General features: G+C 44.4%; 1 protein-coding gene across 1 annotated transcript in view; it reads left to right on the top strand.

The window, feature by feature from the left end:
• The first annotated feature begins 2,852 nt into the window (after positions 1–2,852).
• Positions 2,853–13,315, top strand: part of LOC114627482 (ER degradation-enhancing alpha-mannosidase-like protein 2) — a 28,060-nt gene continuing 17,597 nt past the window's right edge. Inside the window, exons 1-4 of the mRNA XM_028775316.1 lie at positions 2,853–3,037; positions 3,267–3,377; positions 5,599–5,638; positions 9,850–9,955. Coding sequence (XP_028631149.1) covers positions 2,931–3,037; positions 3,267–3,377; positions 5,599–5,638; positions 9,850–9,955 — 364 coding nt within the window. The 5' untranslated portion in view covers positions 2,853–2,930. The remainder of the gene's footprint in view (positions 3,038–3,266; positions 3,378–5,598; positions 5,639–9,849; positions 9,956–13,315) is intronic.

The raw sequence follows: 13,315 nt of genomic DNA on the forward strand, positions 1-13,315 counted from the left end.
CCTAGCACTACTAGAAGTGAATGCAAAATGAACAGTTATCCTACAGGAAGACAGGGAAAAGAATTAGTATCTATTAAGAACAACATATATGATGGGTGATAGTGGCACATGCCTTTAATGTCAGAACTCAGGTGGCAGAGGCAGGTGGATCTTTGTGATTTTAAGGCCAGCCTGGTCTACAGACCAAGTTCCAGGAAAGCCAGGGCTACACAGAGAAACCTTGTCTCAAAACAAAACAAAACAAAAACCCAACAAAAACAGGAACAACATATACAAATCGTTATGCTGGGACTTTTCACCTCCATTATCCCATTTAATCTGAAGACATTCTTTCTTGCCTTGTGGTACATACTCAGAGAGAACAGAGACAGGAAGAGGGACATACAGACAGAAACATAGGCTGAAATGACATAGTTATAAGCTGAGGAATTCTAACTGTCAGGGGAATCTGGACAGGCCAGAAGCAGTATGCAGGCTAGTTTTAGGCGACTTGACATAAGCTGTAGTCATCAGACAGGAGAGAGCCTCAATTGAGAAAATTCTCTGAAGGCAAGCCTTAAGTGACTGATGGGGAAGGCCCAGCTCATTGTAATGGTGTCATCCCGGTCTGGTGGTCCTGGCTCCTACAAGAAAGCAAGTTGAGCAAGCTATGAGAAGTAAGCCTGTAAGCAGCACTCCTCCATGGCCTCTGCATCAGCTCCTGCCTCTAGGCTCCTGCCTTGGCCTCCCTCGGTGAACTGTGATTAGGAGATATAAGCCAAATAGGACTTTGCTTGCCCAAGTTGCTTTTAACTGTGGTGTCTTGTCACGGTAGTAGAAACCCTAATTAAGACAAGCAGTCTCTCCTCTTAAGCATTAGGAAGGAGGGAAGGGAAACTTTTTCAAAATGTTGGTTTAGGTTCATTGAAACTGACTTCTGAATTCCAGAATGGGAGAATAAATTTCTCTTGCTTTAAACTTCCATGTTGATGATAATTTGTTACATTGGCTTGGGAAACCGGTACACTGTCCCTGATACACTGTCCCTGATATGGTGTCCCTGTGTTGTTATCCAGGTCTTAGTTTCCTGTGGTTTCCCTTCTATCTGGCCCCTCTAAGAAGTGTTTAAAACTATTCTCCTAGTTACTCAGTGTTTGCTTTGCCATTATTGTAGGCATTTTATATGGCTCACTGAATCCTCCAACCCTATTAAGCAGGTATTAATATTCTTCCTAATTTATAAATGAGAAAAAAGGGTGAGGTCACACTCCCAATAATAATGTCCCAATTTAACACTGACACACATACCCTTGACCCATCTGTAATAAAAACCTTTTTATTATGTTTAGGATCCACGTCACTATCTTTGGGTTAGATATAGAGTTTGATTTGCTTATCAACTGATGGCACTTTGGGACACTTACTGAGGGTTGTTTCAAGAATGCTGGATTGGGACTGGAGAGATGGATCAATGGTTAAGAGTAATAGCTACTCTTCTAGAGGACCTGGGTTAAATTTCTAGCACCCACATGGAGGCTCACAATACCTATAATTCTAGACCCAGAGGATTCCACACCCTTTTCTTGCCTCAGACGGGACCAGGCACGCATGCAGACAAAACCCTCATGTATATAAATAAATAATAATATGCTGGGTCCCAAACTTGCCCATAACTCTTCACCTACACTTATATAAGCAGCCCTAATTAAACCTAATATACCACAACCACAAAAGATATGACAGTAGGAGGGGCTTGTGGGGAAGAAGGAGAGAAGGATAGTGGAGGTAATGGGGGAGGGGAGCAGTGACCAGAACATACATATGTGAAATTGTCAAAGGACAGTCATTTTAAAAAGAACATTGGGCCAAAGGAGGCAGAGCCTGCCTGCACTCTGCTCAATTAATTGAGCAGCCATTTCCCTCTGATTTTTTCAGCAAAAAGAGTTGCACAACTCTAGGATTTAAGCAAAGTTCAAGTTCAAAGGATCTGAAATATCAGTTTAGACAAACCCTTTTATAAATGTGGATGCTGTGCCCAGAGGAGAAGAGGGGCTCATTTAGGGTTACATAGATTATGTGTGAATGGCAGAGTCATAATGAACCCCAACTGAACTCCAAATCTAGGGTTTTCTTCTATGGCTCATCGCACTGACCAAAGAGATGGGTGTTACTGTAGCTAACTCACTGACAATGTCTAGTACCTAGCAAGAGAGTGGTAAAATTGGTCTAGATGTTCTCAGAGGAGTAGTGCTGGGTCTTCATTCTCACCAGGAACGGCAGCCACTGAGATGGTCCAGGGTATTGGGACAGACAACGTTCTAGGTTGATTTAGAGACTGAAGGGACCGTGATTTTATGGCACCCTAAAGTGAAACACCGTTCTAAGTTTATGAATTCATAGAACAAAAGGGATTTCTGGAAACCTTAAGGGTGACGGCTTTGGGAAAATAATTCCAGAGTTTAATTATACGATGGGGGAAGTGGTTTAGCAAACCCTGTGCCTAATAATGGTCAAAGCTGAACATTTTTTATTCATATTTACATAGACATCTGCTCAAATCTTGAGTCCCTGCTAACCCCTCCTTTAAATGGTATTTGGAATAAACAAAACTAAACTAGATAGCGCCTGTAAAGTGCATCTAACGCTTTACTTCATCGTAAGTGCTCAACAAACAGAAACTGGGATTGTGAAAACACTAACAGCAGCCACAGGAGCCACTGTCTTTAAGACACGTTGAACTTCTCTCTGTAGACTAGAAATCCCGAGATGCTCTTTTGCCTGAGTTCCACTGCCCATTGCATCCTGGGCTTTGTAGTCAGGAAATGAGTGGCTTATTGCCCAACGCGCAGGCGTCGTGGTGCGTATCCCCGGAAGAACCAGCCGCGGCTCGGAGGATGAGCGGGTGGCGGTGGCTGCAGCTGCTGCGGCGGCACTGACAGGACACGAGCTCTATGCCTTTCCGGCTGCTCATCCCGCTCGGCCTCGTGTGCGTGCTGCTGCCCCTGCACCATGGTGCGCCAGGCCCCGACGGCACCGCGCCCGACCCCGCCTACTACAGGTGAAGGGGGCCAGGCTCCCGCTCTCTACGGCTGGGGAATGGCAAGCGCCCACCGGGCCCCTTCCCTTCCCTCCACCCCAGGACCCTCACCCTGACGTGCTCTGGTCCCGCAGCTGGGCCCTCGGCAGAAATCATTTGGTGGTTCCCATTCTCCGTCCTGTGTCTGGTCCTTTCTCCCGCCTGGTTTTGTGTTCTGCCCCCCTACCTTATTTCTCATCCCTCGCACCAGGGAGCGAGTCAAGGCCATGTTCTACCACGCCTACGACAGTTACCTGGAAAATGCCTTTCCCTACGATGAGCTGAGACCTCTCACCTGTGACGGGCACGACACCTGGGGCAGGTAGAGCGAGCTTGAGGGCCAAGGGGGTTGGCCGGGGACGAAGGAGGGCTGCTGGCTTCATGGTCTCACTGATTCTGGAAAGTTTCCGACCTGGGCTGATTCAACCCTTTCCCTTCAACCCCCAGCACTGTTAGAATCTACACAGCTTTCACAGTACAAAATAGTCTTGGATTAACCTGGCGGGGTGTCCCTCTGGGATCACCTTAGCAGAAACAGGCACCATGTATGAGGACTTGGGGACATTTCTCGAGTCACAGAATATTTTGGAAAAAAAAAAAAAAAAAAAACCAAACACCCAAGAGTCAAGAAACTGGACTCCTTCATTTTATAGTGAGCACACAGGTCCAGCAGGAGGAATGTTAACTCTCCCCACGGTTAAGACCCTTTGTAGTTGGTGTACCTTTTATGACTGAAAAACATTTCCCGTCTAGCTTCATACCAACTCCTCTCACCGCCATACATACCAGTCACCTGATTCATTTTCATTTAGTAATTCTTGTGTTACCATATCATTTTTTCATTTTCACTGGAATAAAAACCCAGCCGATCGAAGAATCATTCATTGCATTAGCCAAAACTGACATTACAGCTGTAATCCTGAGTTGTTGTTTGTTTTGTTTTTTAAAGATTTATTTATTTAGTGTGCACTGGCGGTTTGCCTGTATCTATAGCCATGTGAGGGTGTCAGATCCCCTGGAACTGGAGCTGCAGACAGTTGTGAGCTGCCATGTGGGTGTTAGATGGGCAGCCAGTGCTCTCAACTGCTGAGCCATCTCTCCAGCGCCCCCCCCATCTTTTATTTTTTTGCTTGTTTGTTTGTTTGTTTGTTTGTTTGAGATAGGTCTCATGTAGCCCAGGCTGGCCTCGACTTACTACATAGCTGAAAATGACCTTGTGTTGCTCCTGCCTCTACCTCCCAGGTGCTGGATTGCAGGTGTTCACTATCACTCCTGCCTTAGTATTCTCGTTTTACAAATGTTTATACATGATAGCATGCTCACTAATGCCAAGGGCTAGACAAGTAAGCTAAGAACATGTTCCAGTTTTTATTTTTTAGTTGGAACAAAAAGCAAATGCAAACAAATGGCTAATTGAGGCAGGATAGAATCATGCTTGCTAAGTATCTCATTCCTTAGAACTACAACCTGTCCTGTATATCATTCTAGAATGTTCTCAGTTTATATGATTACACAGGTGTGCATATATGTATTGTTTGTTTATTGAGACAGGATCTTGCTATTTGGCCCAGACTGGTTTTAAACTCTGTCCTTCTGAATCAACCTCACCAGTGCTGGGACTGCAAGCATATACCATACCTGGCTACTGTATATCTTTGTAAAAAAAATTATCTAATTAAAGGTACAATTTCCATGTAATAAAATGCACCATTTAAAATGTATAGTAATCACTATCACAACTAGCAGATAGAATACTTCTTTACTCTAAAAAGTGTGCCTTATGAATTATCCCTCTGCGGTTACTGGCGTTACTGGCCCTAACAGCAGCAGATTTGCTTTCTGTGAGTATGGCTTTTTAAATTTTATTAATAGTATGTGTGTTTGCTTTGCATGAATTTAGGTGCACCATGTGTGTGCAGGAGCCTGTGGAGGCTCCTGGCTAGAGTCCCTGGAACTGAAGTTCCCAGCAGCTGTGAACCCCCACATTGCTGCTGGGAGCCAAACTCAGGTCCTCTCCAAGAGCAGCAAGGGCTCTCTTAATCACTGAGCTGTCTGTCCAGTCCCCTTCCCCCACTGTGAAATGCAGATGAAAACATGCACTGTGGCTTACTTCATACACCATGTTTTTCACTGAACTGCATGATCATCTCATTATTACACAGAACTCCCGATAACCTTAATAATGTTAGGCTTTTGAACTTGTTTGTGTCGGTTTGTCCGTCACTCTCCAACTTGTGAGCAACTGGTGATTTCTAGCCTTCTGATATCATAAGTAACATAGCCTTGAGCCTTTCCCAAGTCTTACCATGCTGCAATTTCGTGCTGCCTCTCTATAGAGGGAAGAATGCCAGAAAACATAAGGGAAATGTTAATTACAGTTGGGTTACACCAGGCAGTCAGGGGACTCTGAGACTCCCTCTGGTCCTCTGTTATAACTGTCAGTGGGATTGATAGGGACATCGTCATGCCCCGTTTACATCTGGGCAGTTGTGAATCTGGTGTTTGATGTTCTTATGAAGCAGCGGAACTTTGTCTTTTTACAGTTTTTCTCTGACGCTAATTGATGCCCTGGACACCTTGCTGGTAAGTATCCCATCTTTTGTTTCTCTCTCTCTCTCTCATTGCCCAACCGACATCCTTCCTCTTTTGATAGCTTGTCTGTGGGTAAAAAGTAAATTCCTCCCCTAGGCCTTTCATCTCATGATTCTGAGCCACCAGGCTCTGGTTACCCAACTGCATAGGAGAGAATGCCAAGTTCCAAGAGAAACCAACTTGCACAGGTTCATGTGTTGAGCAAATATTTACAGAGGACTTGTGATAGATACGCATAGTTCAGTGAAAGATAGAGAGACTTTGACACCATCCCTTTCAAAAGCTTATGTGCAATGGCAAAAAGATAATAACAAACCAGTCACTGTGTCATATGTATGGCTTGTGCTAACCCCGTAGAGGTTATATTAGTCAGGTTTATTATTATTATTATTATTATTATTACTGTGACTACACAAGAGAAGGTCTTAAAAGGAGGAAGAATGTATTTTGGCTCACAGTTCCAGAGGCATCAGTACATGGTGGCTCACCCCATGTGCTTGGGCACTAATGTAGCAGAGATGCTTCTTCGTCTCATAGGAAACAGACCAGGAGACAGAAGTGGCCAAGGACAAGATACCCACCCCAAGTTGTGCCCCCTACCCCCACTTACTTCCTTCACCTGTGCTGCCTGCTGGGAACCTAGCCTTCCCACAGCTCGTCATGATTACTTTTTATTCAAATTACAACACATGCATTATCCTATTTAATCCTCCCCACAGTCTCCTGGCTTTATTATTTCATTATTTTATTCCTTCTTACAGCTGAGAAATGTGATTCTTAGAAAGAAATGCAATGCTTAGGAAAATAAAACCAGCACTCAGACATAAACTTAACTTTATGTGACTCCAGTCCTTGATTGTCTTCTGTTCTGCTTACGCTCTTCCAGGGTTTTGTTGTTTAGCCAGACAGCTCTCAAACTTAGCAATCCTCTTGCCTCAGCCTCCCAAGTCCTGAGATTATAAAGATTTACCACCGTGCCTGGCCACTCCTCATTTTTATACAGCTATAATATTTATGTGACTATGAACCCTATATAGATATGGTTTGGCATATAATTTTTATTTAATGCTAATTTGTATGTTTTTAATCTATTTATCTATCTATAAAATATTTATTCAGGATAGCTATGTATCATGCATGGTGCTAAACTTTAGAGTCAAAATGCTAGGTTCAAACAGAAATGACCTCTGCTTGCCTGGAGTTTGAGATGTTAGCGTCAGGATCAAAGAATAGCCATACAAGATAACCACAAATTGAGGGCAGAGCTCTGTATTGCAAAAGTCCTAATGAAAAAATGATCTGGTGTGCGCCTTTAGTCCTGGTACTCAGAAGAAAGAGGCAGAGGCAGGCTGATCTCTGAGTTCAAGGCTAGCCTGGTCTATGGAGTGAGTTCCAGGACAGCTAGAGTTATATAAAAGAAACTGTCTCAAAAATAATCCCCCAAACAAACAAACACCGATCTGACCTAGCCGAGGATGTTGGAGAACTTCTCTGAGGCAGGGATGTGCAACTGGAGTTGGAATTTGAAGGAGAAGCTGGCGGTAACTGGGAAAGTGATGGGAGAGTGTGTTTTAGGCCCGCTAGTGTGGAAGCGTTGAGACAGGAGAGTGAAGTGAGTGGAAGGGGGGCCAGTGTGCTGGAGTTCAGAGAAAGAAGTGACACAGGGTATGTGGGAGGAGCACGCTCCTCTTCACTGCGGTATGATCATTCACTAGAGAGTACGGAGACCCACTGGCGTTTCTTAAGAACAAGACAGGAAGTGATGAGATGTCTGTCTGAGATCACTGACTGCCTTGTAAAGTAAGATTTGTGTTCTCATTCACAACATTTGTCAAGTAATTGCTTCCTGAACTGTGTCTGAGGAAATACAAGAGTGGATGATGCCTCTGCCATTGTGAAGGAGTTTTGTTTAGTTTCAATGTGGAAAGAAATGGAGACTCTAATGGTGGTATGGGTAGAGTTCATAGGGATTTTTAAAAGAAAAGGTTGAAAACAGTATCAGGCATCCTAGAGTAGGTAACATACACCAGGGATGGGTTGGATTTATAAATGAAAGATGTAGGAGAGAGTGACTTCTGGTGGAGGAAACAGGAAATGAGAAGACTGGGCATAGTTTCCTGCAGATGAAGGTAGGCTAGAGGAAGGCGCGAGGTGAGAGACAGGACAGAGGTAGCCTGGCTCCAGGTCCTAGAGAAACAGTGTTGGGATAGTCAAGAATTGTCTGGGTTGCAAATTGCAGAGCCTCAATTCAACTGACTGAGGTAAGAAGACAAACTTAACTGAATCAGATAACTAAAATGTCCAGGTCGAGGCTGGCCTCAGACACAGTGCAGACAGACAGACAGATGACGTCAATAGGAGTCCCCTTCCACCTTTTATCTCTGCCTTCTTGGCTGCTGAGTTCTCAGTCTCCATAAATGGTAGGTCAGCCAATTGCCTTTCTGATTACTCCCCAGTTTAAGAAACAGTATGTTCAAAGAATCACCCTTTCCTCTTAATCCAAGGAGTAAGTCTTAATTGATCAGGCTTGGATCACAGATATATTCCCAAACAGTCTCTGGTGAAGAAGGGTATGGTATTATGGCTGGTCCCAGTGAGGTACCCAGTCCATAGCTGGGGACATGGGGTCCTGAATTACAGGAGTGACTCTGGGAGGAAGAATATTGGAGTGATATTAGAAGAAAAAATTAATATTATATGTCAAGCTAGGCATGGTGTACTACTGTACACACTACTGTGAACCCAGCACTTGAGAGTTAGAGTTAGGAACATCAGCAGTCTAAGGCCATTCTTGCCTTACATAGTGAGTTCGAGGCCAGCCTGGGCTGTTTGAGAACATCTCAAACAAGTTTGCTCTCTCCCTCCCTCCTTCCCTCCTTCCCTTTCTCCCTCTTTCTTTTTCTCCCCCTTTCCTATAGCCTCTCTCCCTCCAAGTATGTATGTATATTCATATACAACATATGTGTATATACACACACATACACACGCACACACACATATATATATGTAGACACACACATACATATCTAGCATTTGACTAGATTTAACCAGATTTATTTTCCCAAGTATAAGAAAGGAAGGGATATGGTTTAGTTGAGAAACTACTTTGCCTTATGCATGCAGTCATGCCTTATGCATGCATCAACCTCAAATGGATAAGAACCACAAAGCTAGATCAAAGTGCAGACTCATACTTTTTTTTTTTTTTTTTTTTTTGAGACAGGGTTTCTCTATGTAGCCCTGGCTGTCCTGGAACTCACTCTGTAGACCAGGCTGGCCTCGAACTCAGAAATCCGCCTGCCTCTGCCTCCCAAGTGCTGGGATTAAAGGCGTGTGCCACCACTGTCCGGCGTGCAGACTCATCCTTTAAGCATACAGTTTGGGGGTTGGAGAGATGGCTCAGTGGTCAAGAGAACTGTTGCTCTTGCAGAGGACCTAAATTTCGGTCCCAGAACCCGTGTGGTGGCTCACAGCCATCTGCAACTCCAGTGCAAGGAGATCCACCCCACCCCACCCACCTCTGACCTCCAAGGGCAGAAATACTCAAACCCGCAAGTAACATTTTCAAAAAGGAAAAGCCAAAAGGTAGTTTTTTTTTCCTTTAACAGTGAGTCAGCTGCTCAACTTTGCCATCAGAAACAGGCTCTTTGTCACTTCCTAGTCGCCCATCGTTGGGTTTTTATTCTCACGTGTTACCCCATGGTGAAGCACAGCTGCCGCCACACTGGAAACGGAGTCTGCTGCCAAGGCAGAAAAGCAGGGGCAGAGTAAAAGCCATGCTGGTCACATCTGCTGTCATGAAAAGATTTGTTCCCAAAAGTGTACTTCCCAAGGATCACAGTTATGGTGACACCATGACCTCTCACAGCAAAGGAGGCTGGGAAAGGTAGTGTTCTTGGCCTTTGAGGCAGGAGGCTTTGGGATAAAGAAGACTGGAAGCAGCTGGTACAGTTTTCCACAAAGTGGAAAGGACAGAGAGGTAGAGACAACTGCTGTCCACTTCTGATCCACACTTTGTTTACGTGGGATCCATTTAAATGGGTGTCAGGAAATCGTGCAGGCTAGGTTTCTGCGTGGTTGCTGGTTCAGTGTAACTGAACCCAGGACAGAGAGATTCTGACTGAAAAGTGAGGGTCACACCAGTATCTGAACTGTTCCCATGCACAGAGGAGCCATGTGGTCAGGGTTCTCTTTCATTCCAGATTTTGGGGAATACCTCTGAATTCCAAAGAGTGGTGGAGGTTCTCCAGGACAACGTGGACTTTGATATCGACGTGAATGCCTCTGTGTTCGAAACCAACATCCGAGGTGAGGGTTGCTTTTTAGGGCCTGTAGGAAAGACTGGAGTTGTCACTGACAAGCAGAATGGCAGGCGAGGCCTTCAAGAGTCCTCTTTCCAGGGCACTGGCTTCTAACTAGTGACTGACAGCGGTGCTACCTTCTGGGGGTGTTTAAGTTAGGGTTTTACTTCTGTGAGCAGGCACCATGACCAAGGCAACTCTTAGAAAAAGAACATTTAATTGAAGCTGGCTTACAGCTTCTGAAGTTCAGTCCATTATCATCAAGGCAGGAGCATGGCAGCATCCAGGCAGGCATGGTGCAGGAGGAGCTGAGAGTTCTGCATTTTCATCTGAAGGCTGCTAGCAGATTCTGACTTCGAGGCAGCTAGGATGAGGGTCTTAAAGCCCACACCTACTCTAATAAGGCCACACCTCCAAATAGTGCCACTCCCAAGCCAAGCATATTCAAGCCATGACACGGGGTAGATAACATTTATTTGGTATTTGAACAAGAAAGGTATAATTCTGCCTTCTTGGAGGTTATTGTAGCCAGTAGACCTTTGTAGGATAATTTAAGTGGTTTTTGTTTTAGTTTATTTTCTTTTACTTTTTTTTTTTTTTTTTTTTTTGCTTTTTGAGACATAGTCACACTGTGGTAACTCTGGCTGGTCAGAAACTGGCTGTGTGGTCTTCACACAGCTCAGACTCAAATATCTGCTGTCTCTGCTTCCCTAGTGCTAGGTTTAAAGGTGTGCGCCACCATACCCTACTTTTTTTGTTTGTTTGTTTTTTTGTTTTTTGAGACATGGTCTCACCCTGTTGCCAAGGCCAGATCACAGCTCACTATGTAGTACTCAAAGTCATCCTTTTGCCTTGGCCTGCCGAGTGCTGAGATCATAGGTGTGAACCGCCACACCCAGCTCCCATTTTCTTTTTATTAATGTTAAAGTTGTGCATGATACCTTCTAAAATAGTTTCCTTAACAAATAGAACAAACAACTTACCAAGTCTAGAAGTGGGGAAAAATTTCTATTCTCTCCCTAAATGACAGCCACACCTCGGAGACCATCTTGACACATGGGCTACAGTCCCACACTTAGTTCTTTACAGTTGACCTTTAGGTTTTCTCGTGTATTTGGTACCTTGTATGTGTGTGTCTGTGCAAGTGTGCATGCATGTGTGTAGCCAGAGGTCAGCTCCCCGTGTTTCTCATCAGGAGCTGTTCACCTTGTTTTCTGAGATAGGCTCTCGCTGTCTGTGCTAGGCTGACAGGCCAGTGAGCTGCCTCAGCGCGGGGCCTGTGAGTGTGCACCTTCACACTCTTTACGTGTATGTTAAGGATGGGATTCAGATCTTCGTAGTTACAGGGCACGCACTTTACAAACTGAGCCAGCCCCCCAGCCTGTTACCCTCCACCTTCTGACTATGCCTCAGTGTCTCAGGTCTTATGTGTAGTCCACCTTTTCTTTTTTTTTTTTTTTTTTTTTGGTTTTTCGAGACAGGGTTTCTCTGAGTAGTCCTGGCTGTCCTGGAACTCACTCTGTAGACCAGGCTAGTCTCGAACTCTGGAACTCAGAAATCCGCCTGCCTCTGCCTCCCAAGTGCTGGGATTAAAGGCGTGCGCCACCACCGCCCGGCTAGTCCACCTTTTCTCTAAAGAACTTTAGAGTTTTCCTTTGTGGGGCTGTGCTGCAGGCCTACTTTCCTAGTTTTAGATTACATGAAAATGTCTTTGTCTCACTGCTTTGATCTTTGGGAAATGTTATCTCTGTATGCATAGCCTCTGCTATCGATAGTCCCTAACTTCTAGCGATAGTCTCTCTAACTTCTATTGGACTTGTTTGGCCTAGTCCTTCTTTGCCTCAGTTTCTCTTAGGCAAGAAGGGAAACCCAGAGCTCAAAGTCACAGGTTATTTTTTGACAGAGGGCACTTCCTGGTATCTAGTTAGCCATGCATTTCCAGTCACAGAATCACTGTCTCTTTTATACATTTTGAATATTGTGTGATCAAAATAAAAGGTAAAATGGGGGTAATGACAAGCATCTCCTCATCCCGACATGGTGACAGGAGAGTGACAAGCTGAAGGGAGCAGAGCTTTAAAATTAGACAGGCTGTCCTACCAGCTGTCAGATAAGTGGCCCAGGGCAAGTCAGTTTGCTTCTCTGAACCTTAAAGTTCATATCTGCAGATGAGGCAGCAGCACTTAGATCTTGGTCTGTACTGAGAACTTCAAAATGTGGTCACTGTTCTTGTGACCCACCAAGGGAAACACTTCATTAATGTTGTCAAATAGGTGGGAATGAGGGTGACTTTATTGATTGTTCTAGAACAGTGGTTGTCAGCCTGTGGGTCCAGACTCCTTTGGGGGTCGAATGGGTCTTTCACAGGGGTTGTCTTAGACCATCAGAAAAATAAAATTGTTACGACTCATAATAGTAGTAAAATTACAATTACGAAGTAGCAATAAAAATAATTTAATGGTTGGTATCACTACAACATGAGGAACTATACTGAAGGGTCACAGCGTTACCAAGGTTGAGAACCACTGCTTTAGAATATTTTAATTTTTTAAAGGTGTATTACATTTACTTATTTATTGTATGATGTGAGGGAACACAAAGACACAGCATATGTGTGAAGGACAGAGAACAACTTGGGGGGGATCAGTTCTCTCCTCCCACCATGTGGATCCTGGGGATGGAACTCAGGTCATCAGACTTGGCAGCACGTGCCTTAACTCACTGAGCTATCTTGATGGCCCTTTAAAAATTTATTCTTTGAAATTTTCATGTATATATATATATATATATATATGTGTGTGTGTGTGTGTGTGTGTGTGTGTGTGTGTGTATGTATGTATATGTATATATATATATATGTGTGTGTGTGTATGTATATATATATGTATATGTATGAAACTTTCACACACAGACACACACATAGATACTGTACCTTAGTCATATCCAACTCAAATCCCTCTTCTCACCTCCTCTAGAACCTTCCCCCAATACTTCCTCCACTAACCTTCATATCTAGTTAATGCTGCCTGCCCATGGTTTTGCGGTCATCCGCTAGAGCACGGGCAGCCTACCAGTGCCCAAACTGCTGAAGAAAATGATTCCCTAACCCTCAGAGCCATCAGTTACCAGAGGTTGCTCAGGTAGGTCTGGGGCCTCATGAGCTCTGTCCCGTTCATGCTGAAATGTTTACTGGCCTGGTACTGTGGAGGTAACCACTGCTGTTGTGAAGTCATGAGCGCAGGGGTCGGGTTATGTTCCTGGCACTCCTCTCCATCCTCTGCCTCTTGCATTCACTCCATGTGTAATATAGATGCTGTGTTGAGTGAGTGTGATACAGATGCTGTGTGAGTGTGACACAGATGCTGTG

This window comes from Grammomys surdaster, unplaced genomic scaffold (assembly GCF_004785775.1).
Source record: "Grammomys surdaster isolate TR1022 unplaced genomic scaffold, NIH_TR_1.0 254, whole genome shotgun sequence".
Lineage (NCBI taxonomy): Eukaryota > Metazoa > Chordata > Mammalia > Rodentia > Muridae > Grammomys > Grammomys surdaster.